Source organism: Oncorhynchus keta, chromosome 4 (assembly GCF_023373465.1).
Source record: "Oncorhynchus keta strain PuntledgeMale-10-30-2019 chromosome 4, Oket_V2, whole genome shotgun sequence".
Lineage (NCBI taxonomy): Eukaryota > Metazoa > Chordata > Actinopteri > Salmoniformes > Salmonidae > Oncorhynchus > Oncorhynchus keta.
The window spans coordinates 22,719,147-22,744,787 of NC_068424.1; the positions used below are offsets into that span (position 1 = coordinate 22,719,147).

A 25,641-nucleotide genomic window follows, 5' to 3' on the forward strand; every position below is an offset into this window, starting at 1 on the left:
ATGTGAAAGCATTGGTCTCTTACCTTTCCAAGCCCAGCTGTCGAACCGACTTCTCCCATGTTGAACCTGAAAAGAACACAAAATATAGACGTCAAAATCCTCGCTCAACAGAGTGGACCATTATTCCAAACTCCTGAGGTGGACTTAAGATGGCAGCTGCTCAAATGGCAGGCTTTCATGAAGCACTTTCTGTTATCCCACAGAGCCTCCCCATCATTCAACCTGGAGTGTTGACAACCTGAACTCCATTAGAATACACTGAAAAGTTGAAGTTGTACCAATCCATCTTTGACTCGATAAACTTTCTATGTCTGCACAGGGATGCAATCCCAATTCTGACACCAATGTGGCAGATCTTTCAAATGATATACAGATTACATTAATAATTTAACCTTGAATCCAATGGTTTCACATGCACACTGACCCTACTTAGGAAGGTAACACAGATCTAAACCATATGTTAGCGAAGGTAAACCACACACACACGTACACACACACACACACACACACACACACACACACACACACACACACACACACACACACACACACACACACACACACACACACACACACACACACACACACACACACACACACACACACACACACACACACACACACACACACACACACACACACACACACACACACACAGGGGCGGCTGTGCACCATCGACAGCCACTTGGAACGCCCTCCGTCTCACAGTTAGTTGTCATCCTGTGACTCACATGACTCATGCATTTGGCAGACAACTCCTCTCTCTCCTCTCTTCCGCCTCTTTGTGTGTTTATGACACGAAACTCCGATGTCCGCCCGCACGTTGATTTAACGACTCAGGGAAAAACAAAAATGTTCTTGAAAGGCTTTGGACTCCTGGGCTTTTTGTTTACAGAGACAGTTCCAGGTGTGTGGAGGCCCCCCTCTGGAAGGGAGTTGAGAATTGTCTTACTGCCAAGTAACCAACTCCCAACACACCGCCCCCCTGCAGCTGATCTGAGGATAGTTACCCTAACGACAGATCCATGAGTCAGTGCTCAGGCGGCTAATTAGCTCTGTCATTAGCTTGTTAACTGCCTGGTTAATAGGCCCTACTCAGATGAGAAGACAAGTTCACCACTGGGATGACTGATGACCACTTCCTGTTTAACAAAGGAATTTAACTGAGAAAGTGCTGTGAAAGTACTTTCTGTCATTAACTTGAAATTATTCAACTTTATCAATAATACATTTCTTGGTAACACTTTACCTTAAGTTGCCCTTATATTTATGTCACTAAACAGTAACAACTGAAGTAACAACATTGTATTAACACGTAGTTACATATTAGTAATTCATTTGTAATAACATGCTAATAGAGCTTAGCCATTTCTCTAAAACACACTATCATCATGGTGTTTTTTAACAGTAAGTTTACAAACATTGGTTGTGGTAAGTATAATTGAAACTTGGGTATCATTACGGTAAGTGTAGAAATAAGTATAGCTAGTTATAATTGTAATGGCTTAGCAGATCATAAAAAAATAATATAATATCTATTGTTTACAGGAAACTCATTCTACAAATATAGATGAGATTGGGTGGGAAAAGGACTGGGAGGGAGAAATATATTTTTGTCATGGGCAAAGAAACTCAAAAGGGGTGATTATACTAATTAACACAAATTTTGATCCGATTGTGCAAACTGTGAAAACAGATCAAAAAGGAAGATGGATTACTTTAAATATGCTACTGGACCAAAACCAGATCTGGCTAATGAATCTATATGGGCCAAATAATGATGATCCACACTTCTATATAATAATCTATTGAGCTCACAAGCAACGAAATAATCTATTATTATGGTTGGAGATTATAATACGGTTTTAAGTACCTCAACCTATAATAAAGGAAATCACTCACTGACCCTGTATGAAGCTCAAACTATACAAACTATCACCCTCAAGCACTTAAGGTGATCACGAAAATCATGGATACATTAGAACTAGTGGACATGTGGAGGTTGAAAAACCCTGACCTAGTGAGATATACGTACATCAAGCTAGCCGTCTTGATTACTTCCTAGTCTCGTTCTTGCTGGCAGTTTGTTCTTAACTAAGACAACATAATTCATAATTTGCTTTATTTTGCACAGAATAGGTACAGCAGATCCCCTTATTGTATTGGACACTTTCAAATGTACTTTTAGAGGCCATTCAATACAATACTCATCATTAAAACAAAAGCAGTTTAGATCAAAAGAGATTAGACTAATAAAGGAAATAGAGGAAGTAACAGAGCAGGTAGATGGTAAAGGAAACTACTATAGAGGCACAAAATAGGTTAGAGGACAAACAAAAAGAAATGGAGGTAGTTATTCAAGAACGATCAAGTGTAATGTAATACAAAAATAAAGCGAATTAGATGGAAAATGGTGAAAAATGCACCACATTTTTCTTGAATCTTCAAACTCATTACAAATTATGGAGATATCTGTGATTCACCAAATGATATTTTGAAAGAGGAAGCAAAATATTTTAAGCATATGTTTTCTTTTCAGTCTCCTCCATTTCCACTGAATGATCTTAACTGTAAGGATTTCTTTCCTAATAATAATAATAATAATAATAATAATAATAAAACGAACACATTTACAGAAAGAACTGTGTGAAGGCCAACTTACAGATGATTAACTTTTTGAGGCAATAAAATCTTTTCAGCCTGAAAAACACCAGGGCTTGACGGGAAACCAGTAGAGGTATATCAGACCTTTTTTGATGTACTCAAAGATCCATTATTGCATGTTTAATTACTCTTATACAAATGGTAGACTTTCAGGTACTCAACAAGGTCTGATTTCATTACTACTAAAACAGGACCCAGGTGGAAAGTATAAAGATCCAGTCCATTCAAAAAACTGGAGGTCTGTAACACTTGAATGTTGTGATGTGAAAATCCTGGCGAAATGCATAGCACATACACTACCGTTCAAAAGTTTGGTGTCACTTAGAGATTTCCTTGTTTTGAAAAAATGAACTGAATGAATTGTCCATTAATACAACATCAAATTGATCAGAAATACAGTGTAGACATTGTTAATGTTGTAAATGACTGTTGTAGCTGGAAACGGCAGATTTTTTAAATGGAATTTCTACATAGGCGTACAGATGCCCATTATCAGCAACCATCACTCCTGTGTTCCAATGGCACGTTGTGTTAGCTAATCCAAGTTTATTATTTTAAAAGGCTAATTGATCATTAGAAAACCATTTTGCAATTATGTTAGCACAGCTGAACACGGATGTTCTGATTAAAGAAGCAATAAAACTGGCCTTCTTTAGACAGGCTCAAAATGGCCAGAAACAAAGACCTTTCTTCTGAAAATCTATTCTTGTTCTGAGAAAAGAAGGCGAGAAATTGCCAAGAAACTGAAGATCTTGTACAGCGCTGTGTACTACTCCCTTCACAGAACAGCGCAAATTGGCTCTAACCAGAATAGAAAGAGTTTGGGAGGCCCTGGTGCACAACTGAGCAAGAGGACAAGTACATTAGAGTGTCTAGTTTGAGAAACAGACTCCTCACAAATCCTCAACTGGAAGCTTCATTAAATAGTACCCGCAAAACACCAGTCTCAACATCAACAGCGAAGAGGCGACTCTGGGATGCTGTGCTATGGCGAGGCATACTATGAGCAATGTATGTGTTGCTGTATGTGTTGCTATCGGCAGCTCAACAGCGGACCATGAACCTTTCCTTTAAGGATTCCACATTGTATAGTGTTCCCTCGACGAGGCCATGGCTAAGCTAATAAAGAGGAAGGGGCACACGCGTTTGTTTCATAGACAGTTTACTTTCCGACAGTTTCTCGCTTACATCATGTGTACCTTTTCTTCTCCACTTCCTCCCTCACTCCCTTCCTCCCTGTTATTTTATGGTTATAATACAGCCTGGACATTGTCTATGAGAGAAGGCCACAACCACAACGTACTGCAATGATGAAATGCAGCCAAACCAAGATCATATATCCACGTGAATTTATTCTCGCATTAATATAATATTACAGACACAGATTTATGCCGGGCCATGGGAAAATGTCATGCGTGTTTAACAAGTTGTTTTTCTAACTACGATGCATGGAGGTTGTCTGACTCAATCTGACGTAGCGAGTCCAGGTTTTCAACGTCTGAAACTCCAGCCGTCACAGGAGTCATGAGGAGTGGGGCCTTGCGCTGCTTTAGATTTGTGTGTTTATATTTCTGGATGCTTATAGTAGGAGTTGCAAAAAACTGGGCTGACAGGATAGGCCAACTTTAGATTTACAATATAAAATTATTTTAAAAAGCTACTTACAAAGCTCTGGTAAAAAATAACCTCTAAATTTGGCTGGTAATGTTTGTCTCACAGGCTCACGTCAGATTGAGAAGCTCATCCACGTTTCTCAAACGTCAAATTTCAAAGTGTTTGGTTATTTCTCTGTATTGTTCCAAGGATAAATTTGAAGCATTAACTCAGAATTCTTAAGGTAAGGGTTAAGGTTTAGGATAGGCTTTAAACAACAATATCAAAAACAACTGTCTATCTCTGGATTCAAACATGCAACCTTTGCAACCATGGGCAGATGTTTATGCCCATCCATCATCCCCCTCCACAACGCCATAGCCACACCAAAGCATATTTGAGGGTAACAGTGCTCACTGTTGCCCCTAGTGGCCGGTTTCAACAACATCTCCCAGTGTCCTCAGACATGGATGGACGTCAAATACTGACTTGTATCACGGGTGACCTGCCTACTAATATCCCAGACAGGCAAACCCACAGGTGTTACTTTTCTTAGCATTCTCCATTAGTAAGCTGCATCTAAAGTTACAATATAGGCCTACACATTACACGAAAGAGAGAGTGTCAGAGAGAGGGGAGAAAGTGAGAAAGCGAAAGAGAGAGAGAGAGAGAGAGAGAGAGAGAGAGAGAGAGAGAGAGAGAGAGAGAGAGAGAGAGAGAGAGAGAGAGAGGAAGGAGAGAGAGAGAGAAAGGAAGGAGAGAGAGTGAGTGGGGGCTTTGTGGAGCAACGTTGTGGTCACAGGAGCTGTTTGGCAGCTCCCTACAGATGGGTGCAGTGGCTCGGGAAATGAGGGAGTGCAATAATGTGGTGCCGCGGGAATAACGTAGCGTTGTAATAACGTCCAGGGCTGCAGGCAATAAGCCTATACAGCCCCCAGCGCAAATAGACACAAACACACACACACAAACACACATTACACACACCAGCCACAATTCAGCTCATTAGTGAAGAAACACCTCATTGAACGCAGCTATAATATTTAGTCATGGCATCAGTGCTCAAATACATAATTGTGGATTTTAAAACTGCAAATCCTCTGTGTATTTTCACCCGGTTGAAATTAAATCAATCTGTTACTTTTGTTATGAACAGTAGCCAATGAAATACACTAGCCATGTCCAAACCATGCCTCATACTATAGTTGTGTTAACTGCACATTTTTTGTAATAATGATTTGTCTACCACTTAAATCACGAAATTGAATTACCATTCATGACCACTATTTTCTGTCATAGTCTTTTCTCTTTGATATCTGATATGTACACATCTAATGCAGTAGTTTATACTGTATGGTGGCGACTAGAATAGCAGATGCAGCAACATGTCTAGAAGAAGCCATATCTAGACTATAGAGCGGTGTGGTAATCCCATCTGGATATCACTGGGAGAAAAGCACTTCAATTAGACACAAGCTGCCCATCAAACAGTCTGGTGGATCATCGAAGCCTCAGAAGTAGTAATTATAACATTTGTCTGTCAACAGCGATACAACGCCCCTGCTTAGATCACACTGCATACCTGGATTAGCCTAACACTGATTACTGTACATAGTGAGTATAGCACAGATTCACTGCTACTTCCCCTTAGCCTTTCTGTCTCTATCTCTCTATGATGTCATGGTCACAGAAATGGTGGAAGTCACCTGGGTATTAGGTCAAATGGTTAGCTCAAAGGAGGTAGCCAATAAAATAGTGAAAATGAGGGATCCAGTGTTTCCATATACAGCAACGAGATAGGAAGGAAACAAGGAAGGTAGGAAGGACAAGGAAGGACCCTCAAATAAAAACGCCAAAACCCAGGAAAATCTTCAATTTGTGATGTGTCAAGGGAGATGAAAAGAGTTTTATTTGAGATGTGTTCATTCGAGACAGCTTGCAACAGTTCATTTCGAAATAACAATGAGCAATTCAGAAACACCTGTGGCAAAGACAGTCTAAAACCAATCCCTCAACTCCCCCGGCAGCCGTTTCCTTCTGCTGAGAGGGAGGTGAAGGTTTTCATATGGCTGAACATGGGTTATTTTACACATGATGGCTGTTCAAGGTAAAACTATGCCTAAAAGTCTTACAGAACATCATAGAAATCTATTAAACCAGACTTCTACACACCTCCATAATGCTTCGGCAATGTAAGCAAACTGCGGACGAGACATCTTGTAAAAACCTGCTCACTGCCAACTACCGAGGAAATGCTTTCAGTTTATGTACATTGTGGGATTCAATTGCAATTAAGAAATTTGGGGTGGGGGAATATCATAGAAAGAGGTCCTCCGTGGATGTATTAGCTACTGAATTAAGATCTAATAGTGTTTTGGTCAAGAAACCGACATTGAGTTTTCGTGTATTTATGTCGGTGGAGGAGGACGTAAAACATAAAGGCCTCTTCCTTCCTGGAAGTCTCTTATTAATGACCTCATCCCAACCTCTACTTCTTAGTATTTGACTGAAATATGTACCGGTACTCATTTTGAGTGCCAGTACTGTTTGTATTTAGGTGCAGGAGCTCCACAATACTTCGGAGATAATATTCTATAAGAGGAACAGGAGATCAAGCTGTATAACATTTGAGGGGCCGGTCCTCAGTTCCAGTGAGCTCCTGCCCAAATCAAGCATGGGACAGACTGACAAACGGACGGACGTACACCTGGCAAACATGGCTGCCGCTTGCTCGCTGACCGACCAAGCACACATCCTAGTTAGGCTAAGTCAGTAGAGGGCAAAACTGAGGGGCCCACTCAAGGCAAGGCTGGGGCCACTTAGTCGATCATTTGAAACAAGATGTTTTGAAGATTTCACCATTCTTCTCTGGTTATTAGTCGTGACAAGGGGTGAAATGCAGATATAGAAGATACGACTGAAGCTCTGACAGAGATGCCTTTCACCTCCCACCTCCACACAGCTTACTGTGGGACATGTCTACAATGTTGTTATTGCGTTTGACACATTGTTTACATTAGTAGCTACTGGAAATTGAAAGTTGTATCCTCTCCTTTGTAAGCCATCTGGACTGCTACCTGCGTACCTATGAAATGTGGGCCATGGTGTTATATGTATTTTTAGAGAGATTGGGCTGCGCATCCTGGGGAAGATGATTCTTATCGCAGGAGACGCAGAGCTATTGACGACAAACACAAAACAAGAAAATAGGAGTCATGTTTTGGACATTTGTTATTTTTGCTGGCAGCTCTTCAATGTGACGATAGATGAAAAAGTCTTGTTGCTGGCGTCTGAACAAGCTCAACTGAGTCCGCACACAAAACAAAGGACTATTAATGCAGACAAGGCACACAGAGAGAACAGAGACGCCTACACAGTACACATACAGTTCCAAAAGCACTCTTTATTCTGTACCCGCTTCCTGCTACACATCTACCATTTATAATACTATTTAATAATAACAAAGAGAATGGTTGGCACGCAATAAAATAGACTTGTTTTAAAATGTACTTATTGAAATCAACTTAACTAACCCCACATTATGGATATGGCTTTCTCGAGGGAGGATTTAGTATACTACTAGAAATGTACTTTAGTATACTACTAGAAATGTACTTTAGTATACTACTAGAAATGTACTTCCAGTATAAGTATTGACTGGATGCTTCACACTACTTTCATTTTACCTCACATCTTACCTCACATCACAAGGGCTGTTCTGTAGACTAAGCTATCTAGGTTGTACAATATATGTACTGTATACTTCCAGTAATTGGGCCAGTGTCTGTCTTCACATAGCTACCCTCTGTCTCTCACCACAACACTCTCTTTTAGCAGCCAGGGTCATTTTTCATCCCTCTTTCATCTCTGACCTCACCTCAGGTTGTTTTCGCTCCCTACGTCGCTCCTGAACTTCTGCGCTCTAAGGGCCACACCGGCAGCGGCAGCATTTGCAGCTGCACATTTTTACGGTGGAGATTGAGATTTATCCCCTGTCAACAGCCATCGCTGAGAGGAAGATGTCATTTTTTGCACAGCCCCAAAAAATCCACCAACCTCACGTGGGGATGCAGTGAGGATATGTCACCCAACAGGCTGTGGAACGAGTGGAGAGAGTGATCAGTGAAATGTTCCTAAAGTTTTATTAGTGTCTTGTGTTAATCTGAGGTCATGTTGACTGGCCACCCCTCCACCTTCAAATCCCCTTACAGTGCTGTACACTCACTGCCACGACGCATTCAAAGGCCCCTTGGACCTGGGGGGAATGTAGAAACAAAGGAACTGTTGAACCATCAGATAACCCTCCCTGTGTGAAGGAGCTTCTTCTTTTGGCTTCCCCCTAGCTAGCGCTGTGATGTCATAGGTGGTTACTAACAGGGGTACTAAACATAATACAGAGCATCAAATGCTGTCAGAAGTAAAAGTTCATATGGGCACCTCTCACATCTCACATAGCTCAATTGAAAGGCTGGTAATTCAACCAAATCCACGTGTGGGAAAACTTGCATTGCAACAATACATGTTACAGAGCCAAGAAAATACCAAAATATGATGTAATCATGACAAGATCATATGAAACTCCCCTTTCCGCAGTGCAAGATTAGCAAGGTGTGAATTTGATGGACGCTGCCTCCCTTGCAACTCCATACAGCACAGTACATCCCCAACCAACCAGGATCATTATAAGGTTCTCCTGTCAGCAGTAAACATCCCGTGACACAATATGAAATAGTGGACTCCACAGCTATGAATAGCAATAAAAGTAGGAATGCCGAACCTTGTGATAAACCATGGTGCGAAATACTAAAAACGAGCACTAAAATGTTTGTTTTAAAGCCCCATATGATGGTACTGGTTCCCCTCACTACTCAGATACAGCAGAACATGCACTGAGTTTACAAAACATTAAGAACACCTGATGTTTTCCATTACATAGACTGACCAGGTGAATCCAAGTGAAAGCTATGATCCCTTATTGATGCTACTTCTTAAATCCACTTCAATCAGTGTAGATGAAGGGGAGGAGACAGGCTAAAGAAGGATTTTTAAGCATTGAGACAATTGAGACATGGATTGTATGTGTACAATTCAGAGGGTGAATGGGCAAGAATGTATGTGTGTGTGTGTGTGGAAGGGTCACAGTTGCTTTCCCTGATGGTTTCAGTCAGGCCAAAGAACAATACCGAAGTATAACTCAATGTGTAACTTTAGAAGCATTGGATGTGGGAAAGGGTTTGTGTTTGGTTCACATAGTGGTAAACTTAGCTACCCATTATAGACCGTGTTCCTCATTATGATTCTTGTTAACAAATTGAGTCCAATCGGCTACTGTTGAGGATTAAGGATTGGAAGGGCCAGTACATAAGGATTTTAAGGGCCAGTACATAAGGATTTTAAGGGCCAGTACATAAGGATTGGAAGGGCCAGTACATAGGGAATGGAAGTGAAGGGCCAGTACATAATGAATTGAAGGGCCAGTACATAAGGAATTGAAGGGAAGAGCCAGTACACAAGGAATTGAAGGTAAGAGCCAGTACATAAGGAATTGAAGGTCCAGTACATAAGTATTGGAAGGGAAGGGCCAGTACATAAGGAATTGAAGGTCCAGTACATAAGTATTGGAAGGGAAGGGCCAGTACATAAGGAATGGAAGGGAAGGGCCAGTACATAAGGATTGGAAGGGCCAGTACATAAGGAATGGAAGGGAAGGGAAGGTTCAGTACATAATGAATGGATTGGAAGGGCCAGTACATAAGGATTGGAAGGGCCAGTACATAAGTATTGGAAGGGAAGGGCCAGTACATAATGAATTGAAGGGCCAGTACATAAGGAATTGAAGGGCCAGTACATAAGTAATGGAAGGGAAGGGCCAGTACATAAGGAATAAAGATTGGAAGGGCCAGTACATAAGGAATTGAAGGTCCAGTACATAAGTATTGGAAGGGAAGGGCCAGTACATAAGGAATGGAAGGGCCAGTACATAAGGATTGGAAGGGCCAGTACATAAGGAATGGAAGGGAAGGTTCAGTACATAATGAATGGATTGGAAGGGCCAGTACATAAGGAATTGAAGGTAAGAGCCAGTACATAAGGAATTGAAGGTCCAGTACATAAGTATTGGAAGGGAAGGGCCAGTACATAAGGAATGGAATGGAAGGGCCAGTACATAAGGATTGGAAGGGCCAGTACATAAGGAATGGAAGGGAAGGTTCAGTACATAATGAATGGATTGGAAGGGCCAGTACATAAGTATTGGAAGGGGCAGTACATAAGTATTGGAAGGGAAGGGCCAGTACATAAGGATTGGAAGGGCCAGTACATAAGTAATGGAAGGGAAGGGCCAGTACATAAGGAATGGAAGGGAAGTGCCCGTACATAAGGATTGGAAGGGCCGGTACATAAAGATTGGAAGGGCCAGTACATAAGGATTGGAAGGGCCAGTACATAAGGATTGGAAGGGCCAGTACATAAGTAATGGAAGGGAAGGGCCAGTACATAAGGAATGGAAGGGCCCGTACATAAGGATTGGAAGGGCCGGTACATAACGATTGGAATATACATAAGTAATGGAAGGGAAGGGGCCAGTACATGACAGGGAAGGGCCAGTACATAAGGATTGGAATGGGCCAGTACATAAGGATTGGAAGGGAAGGGCCAGTACATAAGGAATGGAAGGGAAGGGGCAGTACATAAGTATTGGCTCTCTCCACTGGGCCAGTACATACCATACGGATTGAGGGGAACGGAAGGGCCAGTACATAAGTAATGGCCTCCCTACCACTGGGAAGGGCCAGTACATCAAAAGGATTGGAAGGGCAGCGGAGTCAATACATAAAGATTGGAAGATAGGCCAGTACATAAGGATTGGAAGGGCCAGTACATAAGTAATGGAAGGGAAGGGCTAAATGACTTACATAAAGTAATGGAAGGGAAGGGCCCGTACATAAGGATTGGAAGGGCCGGTACATAAAGATTGGAAGGGCCAGTACATAAGGATTGGAAGGGCCAGTACATAAGTATTGGAAGGGCCAGTACATAAGTATTGGAAGGGCCAGTACTATTATAAGTATTACAGTGAAGGGAAGGGCCAGTACATAAGGATTGGAAGGGCCAGTACATCCAAGTATCATGGAAGGGAAGGGCCAGTACATAGACCTGAATGGAAGGTATCATCTAAGGGCCCGTGTCCACTATTATTTACCCAAAAGCATTGGAAGGTCCACTATTATTTACATAAAGATTGGAAGGGCCAGTACATACGGATTGGAAAGGCCAGTACATTATTGTACATTACATTACTATTATTTACCCAGGAGTATCATCTATAGTGTCCACTATTATTTACCCAGGAGTATCATCTATAGTGTCCACTATTATTTACCCAGGAGTATCATCTATAGTGTCCACTATTATTTACCCAGGAGTATCATCTATAGTGTCCACTATTATTTACCCAAAAGCACTGTCTATAGTGTCCACTATTATTTACCCAAAAGCACTGTCTATAGTGTCCACTATTATTTACCCAAAAGCACTGTCTATAGTGTCCACTATTATTTACCCAAAAGCACTGTCTATAGTGTCCACTATTATTTACCCAAAAGCAATGTCTATAGTGTCCACTATTATTTACCCAAAAGCACTGTCTATAGTGTCCACTATTATTTACCCAAAAGCACTGTCTATAGTGTCCACTATTATTTACCCAAAAGCACTGTCTATAGTGTCCACTATTATTTACCCAAAAGCACTGTCTATAGTGTCCACTATTATTTACCCAAAAGCACTGTCTATAGTGTCCACTATTATTTACCCAAAAGCACTGTCTATAGTGTCCACTATTATTTACCCAAAAGCACTGTCTATAGTGTCCACTATTATTTACCCAAAAGCACTGTCTATAGTGTCCACTATTATTTACCCAAAAGCACTGTCTATAGTGTCCACTATTATTTACCCAAAAGCACTGTCTATAGTGTCCACTATTATTTACCCAAAAGCACTGTCTATAGTGTTCACTATTATTTACCCAAAAGCACTGTCTATAGTGTCCACTATTATTTACCCAAAAGCACTGTCTATAGTGTCCACTATTATTTACCCAAAAGCACTGTCTATAGTGTCCACTATTATTTACCCAAAAGCACTGTCTATAGTGTCTACTATTATTTACCCAAAAGCACTGTCTATAGTGTCCACTATTATTTACCCAAGAGTATCATATATAGTGTCCACTATTATTTCTGCTCATCTCTGTTAATTGCATTCAGACTACGACTGACTCCAGCATTGGCACAACTTTTCACTGTACTGTGTTTGCTAGTGAATTTTCATCAGTATTTTGGAATTGTCCCGGGGTATTTGACAGAAAGAAGGCTGTTAACGCAGCCGTTTACAACAGCACATATTGTCCTGTCTAGACAGGGTTTAAAGTTGATACATAGTTCAAACCTTTCATCAAAGAACTAGACTATTTACACATCGCACACAAAGTTACACTCTGGTTTTTCAAAACTTGGTGAATCGATGAAGTTCCTTAATCGATTATTTTCGTTCCGTCTTTTGACATAACACCGTGCACACTGACACTGGGGACGAGCCCAGACTGGCGTTTCAAGGGGTATTTATGCAACTTAAAGACGCCGCCCTTCAATTTTTATGATTGTACTCTACACATGTGAAACAGACAGACAGCCTTCACTCTGAATTTTTAGGTGGGGGGTTTGAATGCACTTCTGTCAGGACAGCATAGGAGTGAGGGAGTTTTTTGTTTTCATTATGTTTATCCCCATCTTGAGTGCAGATGTTGTGGCTTTATATTGCTACTCAGGGAGAGTTGTGCCAGTAGTTTGCAGCAGCAGCAACAGCGGGGCCTGTGTTGGGCCGCGGCCCAGACCGGGTTTCGGGTTCTGGTCTGAACACCCTGGTGTCGGGGCCAGTGGGTAACCTGATCCAGGCGTGGGCTGGGCTGTGACCTCTGCTCACTCCCACCCTGCAGCCCCAACCAGCCCAGGTGCCACTTACTGGGGTGTCTGCTCACAGAGTTCAGGTACTGCTGTATTCCAAGCCCCTGTGTGTGTGTGTGTGTGTGTGTGTGTGTGTGTGTGTGTGTGTGTGTGTGTGTGTGTGTGTGTGTGTGTGTGTGTGTGTGTGTGTGTGTGTGTGTGTGTGTGTGTGTGTGTGTGTGTGTGTGTGCGCGCGCGCGCGTACGCGTGTTTGTACATTCCTACACATGTGCGTGTGTGTAAACTAGGTAGACCTGACATCACACTGCTGGGAGTGTAGTAGAGAAGGTTGATACTCACAGTTGAAGTTGGGTTCTAGGTTGTCTCCTGCTAACAGACTGTTGACGGTGACCTGGTAGATGATGTGCAGAAGCAGGAAGGCTATACTAGTGAAGCACAGGGACTTGAGCAGGCGTCCTGTGTGGCCTGAAAGAGAGAGAAACATGATCATCTAAGGTTTTTCAGATACCGAGGTCATTTGAGTGTATACTTCAGACTCACTGAATAGCTAACAAAAGTTAAATAGTAGTAGTGATGACTAGGCTACTTCCAGTGGTGGAAAAAGTACTCAACTGTCCTGCTTGAGTAAAAGTAAAGATACCGTAATAGAAAATTACTCAAGTAAAAATTAAAGTCACCCAGAAAAATACTAAATGTTATTGCTAAAATATACTTAAGTGTCAAAAGTAAAAGTATAAGCATAAATCATTTCACATTCCCTACATTAAGTAAACCAAACGGCACAATTTTCTTCCTTTTTTTAAATTTACGAATAGCCAGGCACACTCCAACACTCAGGCATAATTTATAAACAAAGCATTTGTGTTTCGTGAGTCCACCATATCAGAGGCAGTAGGCAGATGTTCTCTTGATAAGTGCGTGAATTGGACCATTTTCCTGTCCTGCTAAGCATTCGAAATGTAACGAATACTTTTGGGTGACAGGGAAAATGTATGAGGTAAATAGTACATTATTTTCTTTAGGAATGTAGTGGAATAAAAAGTAAAAGTTGTCAAAAATATAAATAGTAAAGTGATGTACAAAAATGGACTTAAATAGTACTTTAAAGTATCTTTACTTAAGTACTTTACACCATTGGCTACTTCTTGGTTGTATTCTGGTTTTACTGGTGTTCAAAGGTTACTAGAGTATGAGACAAATGTCAACTTCACAAGGACGTCAACTAACAATATTATTGCAACATAAACTTCATAACTAATCTCCTATCATTAGTTAGGCCGTACTTTAAACTCAAATTGATTCAACCAAATCCTATTCCATATATCACAGACCTGTAAACACCCGCAACCAACTATTAGCAGCCCAATGATCCACCAACTGTAGGGTAATGTTAGAATCTAGTCATTAACCGAGTGGAGACCCCACAGCCCTGTTATAGGGTTGATGGTAATCATCTTATCCTGTCTGGTCCCATCCTAACAGGCCAGGCCTGCAGTAATCCACCTCCATTACTCGTAATACAGTACTGTATTACAGGCGTCTCCGCTGCCAAGGGCCAGTAATCTCCCAGCGATATTTTTGGCAGCCCAGTGGCCGTCCATCATGTGTGGACCAACCTAAACACACGGTGAGCTCAATGCCCGGCAAAGCAAAAGTTAAATGGGATGCATAAAACAGAGCTCAACACCTAGAAATGATTGGTCGGCTGTCTGGTTTGCCAGTTGATTTTTTTTATTTAACCCAGTAAGTTGACTGAGAACATATTCTCATTTACAGCAACAACCTGGGGAATAGTTACAGGGGAGAGGAGGATTAGGTATCCAGGGACAAGTAGGTAGCCATGGTGGTATGACAGCCAGATTGGGAATTTAGCCAGGACACGAGGGTTAACACCCCTACAATAAGTGCCATGGGATCTTTAGTGACCACAGAGAGTCAGGACACCCATTTAACATCGTATCTGAAAGACAGCACCCTATACAGGGCAATGTTCCCAATCACCCCCATGGGATAGATATTTATTTTTGTTTTTTTAGATCACAGGAAAGAGTGCCTCCTACTGGCCCTCAAACATCACTTCCAGCAGCATCTGGTCTCCCATCCAGGGATTGACCAGGACCAACCCTGCTTAGCAAACCAGCAGTTGGATACAGAGTGGTATGCTGCTGATTTGACAGGTTGCTTCGAGATGTTGATAGGAGTGATTATGGGAGGATGCAGAGGTCTAGATGTGTTGTAGGCAAAAGCATCATGAAGCAAGGGGGAAGTGCCCAAAGAAGAAGTTTCTAAATAGAAATGATTCAGCCTGTTCAGTCGATTAGTACAACACAGCTTCTAACCAGGAAGCAGAAGAGCCCACTCAGTTCACGGTGGATCCAAACAAGATGTTGGCAGGATTTCATCAAAACAAACAAGTACATGTAATATTCCTTACTATGGAAACATAACTCCAAGGAAGATATCAAATAAAGCTGACAAATTGTCCCCTTCTATTTAGCTCAAACCTTATCAAAGACAGGCAGTGACACTAGCTCAAAGTGTGAGAGAGCTGAGAGTGCCTTAGCTGAGTGTCAGCCACTATCTGTGCAGCTGTCAGGCCCTTGACACAGAGCAAGAACACACTCCTGTAAACTCCCAAAGGGCCACTCCCATCTTTCTATTACACTAATAGAAAAAAGGGTTCCAAAAGGGTTCTTTGGCTGTCCCCATAGGAGAACCCTTTTTGGTTCCACGTAGAACCCTTTTTGGTTCCATCCAAAACATCCATGTCTTCATCACTGGAAAAGGTGAACTGTTGAGATCGATATCATTTAAAAGCTTACAAACAGGGTTGTCAAACTATTATATCATAAAAAAATAAAATAAAAACACTTTTTGTAAATGTTTTAATTGTTAACCCTTATACATCAATTATCTAAAAAACTCAGATTTTGCATATGTTGTAGGTTAAACCCTATTTTTGTGTTTTTGTGTTGTGCACGCCATTGGTTGGGCTCGCCATTGGTTGGGCTCGCCATCGGTTGGGCTCGCCATCGGTTGGGCTCGCCATCGGTTGGGCTCGCCATCGGTTGGGCTCGCCATCGGTTGTGCTCGCCATCGGTTGGGCTCGCCATCGGTTGGGCTCGCCATCGGTTGGGCTCGCCATCGGTTGAGGCACAACACCCTCTTCAATACAGGGTGGTTGTTGTGTTTTAGCTGTTAAATCTACTAATGGTAGATAAATACTAAATGGTAACACATCCGAGAATGTTGACTTTAATGGGAAGACTGTTGTTTTAAATTATACTGTCGATCTTCCATTGGAAACCTATTGAAATCATAGAAATATAGATATTAGAATAGACATGACCATTTAAGTTGACATTCAACGGTGGGTGGACCTGCGGCCATCTTTGTGGTAGTAATTAGAAGTAAACATGTCAATTCAATTTACATTCCAATTGTGTACCAGCTAAATTGCAGTGGTCTGAAGGGATAGGTCCATTCTATGAATTATATTTCTATGACTGAAATGACACCCAGCCTGTATTTAGGAGCATGTTCTGTCACAACCGATGGTGGGCACAACACAAAAACCCACTGTTTGTAAGCTTTAAAATGATATCAAACTCAACCATTTTATATTTTCCAGTGATGAAGATATGGATGTCTCGTGGTATGGTGGGGTATGCAAAATGGGTCAACTGCGTGTTTCGGGAATTCAGGTCTAAAAAGTTACTTTCTGACCACTTCTTCCATGGCAAAAATCATTTAGTTTTAAATCGAAAGGGATGATGTCCCAAAAGTGATGGAATTCAAATGAATTTACCCTGCTCAAATAAGGCGGTGACATTTTACAATTTTACAATCAAACTAAGAGCCAAACTTCAGTTGTACATTTATTGTCGTGGATGGATTGAACTTCCTTTAAAACGCTGGGGCTATGATTAAAGTCAAATGTAAAATCTGTGGTGTATTAACATTGCATTTGCCACAATGGCACGTCAACAAAGGGATTTTCAGTGAATGGTCTCGAGCATCCAATTGTAGTTGGTGTCTCGGTCTGTTTTAGATTAGACGTTTGAGATGTATTATTCCAAACCAACATGGCTGCAGGATAACTTTCACACTGCACTGTTTTCACTGTTGCCAAAGGCTATCCCCATCCATTGTGGTTCTCTACCATTACACACATTTCATAAGGCTCCACACATCAAACAGCGGACACGCTACATCATAAACACCTACTGGTTGTAATCTCTCAAACCGTCTGTCGAGATGGAGGAATATTTTCCGAAGAGCATTGTGTGTAGATTACAATGAGATACTGTGAAATAAGATACAATGAAACATGTCAATGAGCCTGTTCATGTACCATACGTATATATAATTGCATTGTTTTTTCTTTACAGCCAATTATGTCTTAGAAATTATTTCTATCCCTTATATCTATGAGAACTAATAACTTTTTATACCATTAATCCAATGAGTCCCACCGTAACACTGATGCATGTTGAACTTCTAACCACTTTTAAACATAGTGTGTTTGAGCTACAGACTTTTGGGTTGTATCATTGGATTCGTACACTGAGTGTACAAAACATTAAGAACACCTGCTCTTTCCATGACAGACTGACCAGGTGAAGCTATGATCCCTTATTGATATCACTTGTTAAATCCACTTCAATCAGTTTAGATGAAGGGTAGGAGACAAGTTAATGATAGATTTTTAAGAATTGAGACAAATGAGATGTGGATTGTGTATGTATTCAGTCTCTTAAAAATTTAGTCTTGCCCATTCAGAGGGTGAATCGGCAAGACTAAATCTTTAAGAGCCTGAATGGGGCATGGTAGTAGGTGCCAGGCACACCGGTTTTTGTCAAGAACTGCAAAGCTGCTGGGTTTTTCATGCTCAACAGTTTGCCATGTGTATCAAGAATGGCCCACCACCCAAAGGACATCCAGCCAACTTGACACAACTGTGGGAAGTATTGGAGTCAACATGGTCTAGCATCCCTGTAGGGTCCATGCCCTGACAAATTGAGACTGTTCTGAGGGCAAAGGGGGGTGCAACTCAATATTAGGAAAGTGTTCCTAATGTTTGGTATACTAAGTGTACACTTCTTCTGCATCCGTAGATACCGACCATTAGTCTATGTGATTAACAGGAGCTAGAGTGGTGTTTGTGAGACAATGGCGGATCCCGAAGGGGCCCGGGGCCGGGACATTTTACAAAAATATCTGTCGAGTCTGAATGGTTTGAGCTACAAACTATTACACACTATCTATGAAAAGCTGAGACTCCCACAAACATCCACATGTTGCTCTATGTTCACAAGCTACATAGGAGTCGTCAGAAGGTAAGGGGTTCTTCTGTATAGAAGATCACAGGAAATCCCAGGATGTAGAGTCTATAATACTGTAATAAGCTCACATAGTTACTGACACAAACTCCAAACTCCACACAGTTGTTACTGACTAGTTGGATATTAATTTCCCAGTGTACAAACAATTTATGTACTAACAGCACTTCTATAAATTAATTTTGATCAGGTTTTCACTTTGGCGGACCTTATTTTTTTAATTGACATTTGTCAATAAAACTCATGAATGCAACTGTTTATGTCAAATTGTTTTATTCTCAATAACACCACTGAGAATATCACAATTGACTGTAGAAAAGCGATACTTACACAGGAAGCTGGACCAGATGTGTTCATTTCGAACCAGCAAATAGTCACCAGTGCCATTAATACTCTATTCCTGGTCAAGAACATTTTTCAACACTTAGCAGTCCTTTGGGAAAGCATGTATTATTATGGCCAATATTAAGGGTCAGGTGTGGGACAGCTGTGTGTGTGTGTGTGTGTGTGTGTGTGTGTGTGTGTGTGTGTGTGTGTGTGTGTGTGTGTGTGTGTGTGTGTGTGTGTGTGTGTGTGTGTGTGTGTGTGTGTGTGTGTGTGTGTGTGTGTGTGTGTGTGTGTGTGTGTGTGTGCGTGTGTGTGTGTGCGTGCGTGCAAGCTTTAGGGCAGGGGTGGGCAACTCCAGTCCTTGAGGGCCTGAGTGGTGTCACACTTTTTCTCCATCCCTAGTAAACACAGCTGAATAATCAAATTGCATTCTGAACTGAGCAAAACAAATTGTGTAATTTAGACACCCCCCCCCCTTTCACTTCTCTTCCATTCACCACCGTGTTTGAATTAAGGTTGAGATTAATGGAATGCAACAGTGTGAAGGTATGTATGTGAATCTCTGGATGCCAGTGCAAGAGGACTGGCAAGCGTACGGTTGCTAAATGTATGATTGCTAAATACTGCACAATTTAAACGCTTGCCTTCCTATCCCCCCTTCCCCAAAACATGTGTAAATATTGGACTATAAATTGTGCCGTCTTGTATTATACTTACAGATGTAGGACCTTAATATGAACTTTTTGCCTGCAGCCGGAAAAAACTCCTGTAGCAACATTTTTGTAGGGGTTGATACATTTTTAATTAGGGCAAATCAAGTCTGAAATTTCAAAGTAGAAATACAAACTTGAGAAGCCTTTTTAAAACTCAAATACACCACAAGTTTGCTTTTCCTGCCGTGCAGCAACAGAAGAGGGATCAAGTAAAAATCCTACATCTACGTAAAAATGTATTCTATTCTACTGAGCCATTTACTTATTCCTTATCTTGTATTATTTCTTATTGTTGTTACGTTGTCGAGAAGGAACCTGCAAGTAAGCATGTCGTTGGACGGTGTGTTTACAATGTGTAACCCATCCATACAACTAATAAAACTTTAAACTTGGTGTGTGTTCGGCGTGAGCCCCACATGTTTCTTGGCGAGGCACAGGCTGCCAAGCCGTGGGAGTGAGCTGCTTTGCTCGTTTTAAAGGGCCGATAGGTAGGGCCCCGGCTTGCCTGGGGCCAAAGATGCTCGAGTTGCAACTTGGTTCCCGTCGTGCCCATCATAACTTCTAATGGTTTTGCCTGACTCCGCTGCTCCTTTCCAATCCTGTTGCCTGACTTGGCTGCTCCTTGCCAATCCTGTTGCCTGACTTGGCTGCTCCTTGCCAATCCTGTTGCCTGACTCCGCTGCTCCTTTCCAATCCTGTTGCCTGACTTGGCTGCTCCTTGCCAATCCTGTTGCCTGACTCCGCTGCTCCTTTCCAATCCTGTTGCCTGACTTGGCTGCTCCTTGCCAATCCTGTTGCCTGACTCCGCTGCTCCTTTCCAATCCTGTTGCCTGACTCCGCTGCTCCTTTCCAATCCTGTTGCCTGACTCCGCTGCTCCTTGCCAATCCTGTTGCCTGACTCCGCTGCTCCTTGCCAATCCTGTTGCCTGACTCCGCTGCTCCTTTCCAATCATGTTGCCTGACTTGGCTGCTCCTTGCCAATCCTGTTGCCTGACTCCGCTGCTCCTTTCCAATCCTGTTGCCTGACTCCGCTGCTCCTTGCCAATCCTGTTGCCTGACTCCGCTGCTCCTTTCCAATCATGTTGCCTGACTTGGCTGCTCCTTGCCAATCCTGTTGCCTGACTCCGCTGCTCCTTTCCAATCCTGTTGCCTGACTTGGCTGCTCCTTGCCAATCCTGTTGCCTGACTCCGCTGCTCCTTGCCAATCCTGTTGCCTGACTTGGCTGCTCCTTGCCAATCCTGTTGCCTGACTCCGCTGCTCCTTTCCAATCCTGTTGCCTGACTCCGCTGCTCCTTGCCAATCCTGTTGCCTGACTCCGCTGCTCCTTGCCAATCCTGTTGCCTGACTCCGCTGCTCCTTGCCAATCCTGTTGCCTGACTCCGCTGCTCCTTGCCAATCCTGTTGCCTGACTCCGCTGCTCCTTGCCAATCCTGTTGCCTGACTCTGCTGCTCCTTTCCAATCATGTTGCCTGACTTGGCTGCTCCTTGCCAATCCTGTTGCCTGACTCCGCTGCTCCTTGCCAATCCTGTTGCCTGACTCCGCTGCTCCTTGCCAATCATGTTGCCTGACTCTGCTGCTCCTTGCCAATCCTGTTGCCTGACTCCGCTGCTCCTTTCCAATCCTGTTGCCTGACTCCGCTGCTCCTTGCCAATCCTGTTGCCTGACTCCGCTGCTCCTTTCCAATCCTGTTGCCTGACTCCGCTGCTCCTTTCCAATCCTGTTGCCTGACTCCGCTGCTCCTTGCCAATCCTGTTGCCTGACTCCGCTGCTCCTTTCCAATCCTGTTGCCTGACTCCGCTGCTCCTTGCCAATCCTGTTGCCTGACTCCGCTGCTCCTTTCCAATCATGTAGCCTGACTCTGCTGCTCCTTGCCAATCCTGTTGCCTGACTCCGCTGCTCCTTGCCAATCCTGTTGCCTGACTCCGCTGCTCCTTGCCAATCCTGTTGCCTGACTCTGCTGCTCCTTGCCAATCCTGTTGCCTGACTCCGCTGCTCCTTTCCAATCCTGTTGCCTGACTCCGCTGCTCCTTGCCAATCCTGTTGCCTGACTCCGCTGCTCCTTGCCAATCCTGTTGCCTGACTCCGCTGCTCCTTGCCAATCCTGTTGCCTGACTCCGCTGCTCCTTGCCAATCCTGTTGCCTGACTCCGCTGCTCCTTGCCAATCCTGTTGCCTGACTCCGCTGCTCCTTGCCAATCCTGTTGCCTGACTCCGCTGCTCCTTGCCAATCCTGTTGCCTGACTCCGCTGCTCCTTGCCAATCCTGTTGCCTGACTCTGCTGCTCCTTGCCAATCCTGTTGCCTGACTCCGCTGCTCCTTGCCAATCCTGTTGCCTGACTCCGCTGCTCCTTGCCAATCCTGTTTCCTGAAAGTAGAGCTCTTTATTGGCCATCACAAATCACTGATAGGGAGTAAATCACATTATTACAAATGGACTCTGATTCCTATGGTTGTGAATCTATGACCCTTTATTGTTGTTCTTATTAGGGAGAGAAAATCTGATTTGTGAACCCATACTGTCAGAGCAAGAGAAGGATGAAGGGAAACAGAGTAGGTACATGTTGTAGTTAAGTCCATTGAAATAGCTGTCCTTCAGATTAAAAAGTTGATTGGCATTGATTTGTTTTGTCATGGAAGCCAACTAGTGGACTACTCGTTTAGATGAGCTCAAATGACAGACAAAACAGAAATTTGACTAGATCTATTGCCAGAGCCTAAGCATAACTGATGTAAGAGCCCTATTCAACCAAACCAAAGTTACTGGCTCTGATTAAATATGGCCCAAAGTTTTAAGGATTATTTGCTGACAAAAAATGACTCAATGTAATGTGACTCAAAATTACACAAAATGTAAGTTGTTGACATTTAGTTGTTGAAAACATATTCCTGACATTAAAACATTGTAATTCTACTAGCTGAATCAGGACATTGTTAATAAATACTGTCCAATATACCCCAGCAAACTGACCAAATGTTTATCCCTTTACTTTGCCAAGGCTAAATTGAGCTATGTGTTAATACTATGTTACCTAGCTACCCGCTCAATGTAGTCTGTTTCATCTGGTGTAATCTAGCGGAAAGCACTTACCCTTTAAATACGGCCTAGCAAAAAAATCTAAATTGTGCTATCGTGCCACAGTTACCTTCACATGCCACATCCCCTTTAAAGCTGCCCTTGGAATGAATGCAGGTCTAAACCAGCCTGGAGAGAATTCCTTGAGTGCAAGCCCCAAGACATATTAGACTGTGGCGTGAAGAAAATGCATATTAGGGTTAGTTGTGTGCTTAGGTGATAGTGTAGTTGTTATACTGCTATAGACTGCTGGGGAAAGAAGTGCATGAGAAGTAGTGCTGTGTATGATAACTAGATGGGTATTTGGACTCAAATTCCCTCTGAAATAAAACGGATCTTGTAGAGAGCAACGTTTTTTTTTAAGTAAACAAACAAATAAAGAATCATGTTTTATGGCGGCCATCTTGAAAGTAAATAAAAACAAAGTACCTCAAGGGTGGTTGTGTAAAAATAAAGATTTCTGTCTCGACTGTAGTCAAAGTTAAAGCTTACAAATCTTACTCCAATTTGATCTATTAACATGTTCTTGTAAAAACATGGCCAACATGCTCTCCCTCTACAAAGGTAGGTAATTAGAGCTAAAATCCCTCGTTGTACAGATTTTCTGGGAGAATTTGGAGCGCCATGACTACATTTGAAGGATCAATGTGTTTTTTGGAACAGACACCCTGGCGTGACTAATTCTATTCATTAAAACAGTAGTCTTAGTCATAATACAGAATTACAATATTAGTAGTATTGATGCTATTGTGTTACTTTTAATAATTGTGTTACTTTTAATAATTGTATAATTTTATAAAATTGTATTTTTTACTTTAGTTTATTTGGAAAATATTTTGTTAAAGCATTTCACGGTAAGGTCTACACTCGTTGTATTCGGCACATGTGACAAATACAGTTTGATTTGATAAAGATAAATATCAATATATTACACACAAAATAAATAGCAAAAAAAAAACAGGAAATTTGGAGTTTTCGAGTAGTTTGGCAGCAAATGTATGCTAAGAGTTTAAATGACTCAGGATCTGCTACAGTAAATGCTACAGCTAACAACATAGCTACAGATGTTTAATGCATCAAGGAAACAAACTGTCAACCAGTCTCTAATTAGGCCTTATGATGTTTCTCAGAGTCTATGATATGCCCCAGAACACACCACTGGGACTCTCCAATGCACATTGTGGAAGCTCTGTGTGTGTGCGTGTGTGTGGAGAGAGGCAGAGACATCACCTCAGGGGCTCCCAAAGAATAAGCCCAAGCCAGAATGCAGTATTGGTCTTGGAATGCAACCTCAACAGAAAGAGCTAGTTGACTGACCAGCAGACAATGATGCAGACACTTGCATTCTTCAACCTCCCTAAACATTTTGCACTATTATTATTAAATTCAGTGCTGAACAAGCATCCGATCCAATTTCTATTCAAAACAATCGCTTCAGAGGTTTAAATTTGACGAAGAATCAACATAAGTTCAAATTCAAACCACATTAAAAAATACCCAATACCACAATGAATCAAAGCCTCACTGTTGGTTTGCCTTAACAGAGGACCCCAGAGGGCCACGGTTGACGTCTTGCATTGAGGCAGGATTCAAAGGGACATGGAGGGCGGAAGAGGGATGGCAGGCAGGGAGGCAGGCAACACGTTGTGCGGACGGTGCAGGTGACTCATCGGCTTCCTGAGGAAAAGAGACGAAGGGGTTTGGATGAAGGAGTTTAGGGAGGCGTGGGCCTGGGGTCCCCTGGTGACGACCTCTCCATTGAGCTCTGTTTCCTCAGGAAGCCCTCTTGTCTCCTCTGTTTGTATTACCTTCCTGCTGGATGGCTCGAGGTAGTGGAGATCGCTGCTATTGTGGTGCTGTATTGTATTACAGAGATTTATCCGATTGAGGAGACTAACATTTGTGGTAGTAGAGTCATTGGGGCAAAAGGTTTTTGTGTCAATTGGCGGTGTCTGGGTTGTCTACATCAATGGTTTGCTTAGTTGATAAAATGCATCAGGTCATCACACACCGACTGACTATGCAGAATTCTCAAAACAGTTATACCACCTATTTGAAGAGTGAAAAATGCATAAGAGTGTGTTAGCACAGAACATGCCACATCGCAGTCAGACAAAGTGAGGAGTGGCTATGAAATGACGCCTATCTTCGAGGAGCAATTTACCATCTTTATAATTAACGGACGACATCTAGTTCAGGTTGACGCGAATGCCAACCCTGTTACACCGCCTGAACCAGGTATGAATCAGCCCAATTGAACTAAGAGACCAGGCCGAAGCAAAGCAAACAGCATCTGATGAACTGTCAAAGTGAGCAAACCATGAGGTGACCTGGAGTTGTATTGGCTGTAGTAAATCACGCCTTCTGCACCTCTAAGCCCTGGTGGTGTGGTGATGGGGTATAATATACATGGGCTTGAGCCACTTGTTAACAGCTCACACAGGACTGAATCAAAACTTGAGCAATGTGCGTGTTTTAGTACAAATCTCCAATTGACATAAATAAATGACTGGCACAAAAGTTGGACTTACTGTTTGTGCATGCACGCATGTCAAGATGGGATTTGTCGGCCTGACAATTTAACCTGCTATAGTGATGTTTACTGCTTTTCTCACAGTTTTGATTTAACTGTGGGAATAAGATCTACTGCGTGAATGCTGGAATGCGGGTATGATTGGATCGAGCCCTCTTGAAACTTACTCAACATTATCTAACTAGTTAGCTGCTTGGCCACTAAGCTTTGCCTCAACAGGTGTCATGGAGGATGACGTACAGACTGTCACTTGAGCTTTATTAGAAAAGCTGTGTAAAATCAGAGAACATTTCGGATTGGTAAAGGACTTGAGGGAAAGAGCTAATTGATAGAGATGCATGTCCATGTTTTCCATGGAGTGGTGATGGGACTGAAGCCTAAAGCTGGAGCCGCGATGGAGGGAAACAGCTGGAGGAGGAGAAGAAAATTGAG

General features: G+C 42.4%; 1 protein-coding gene across 1 annotated transcript in view; it reads right to left on the bottom strand.

Moving 5' to 3' along the window:
- LOC118382724 (piezo-type mechanosensitive ion channel component 2-like) overlaps positions 1-25,641 on the bottom strand; it is a 174,297-nt gene that overhangs the window by 115,920 nt on the left and 32,736 nt on the right. Inside the window, exons 3-4 of the mRNA XM_052504202.1 lie at positions 13,560-13,685; positions 24-66 (exon numbers count right to left, since the gene is read on the bottom strand). Coding sequence (XP_052360162.1) covers positions 24-66; positions 13,560-13,685 — 169 coding nt within the window. The remainder of the gene's footprint in view (positions 1-23; positions 67-13,559; positions 13,686-25,641) is intronic.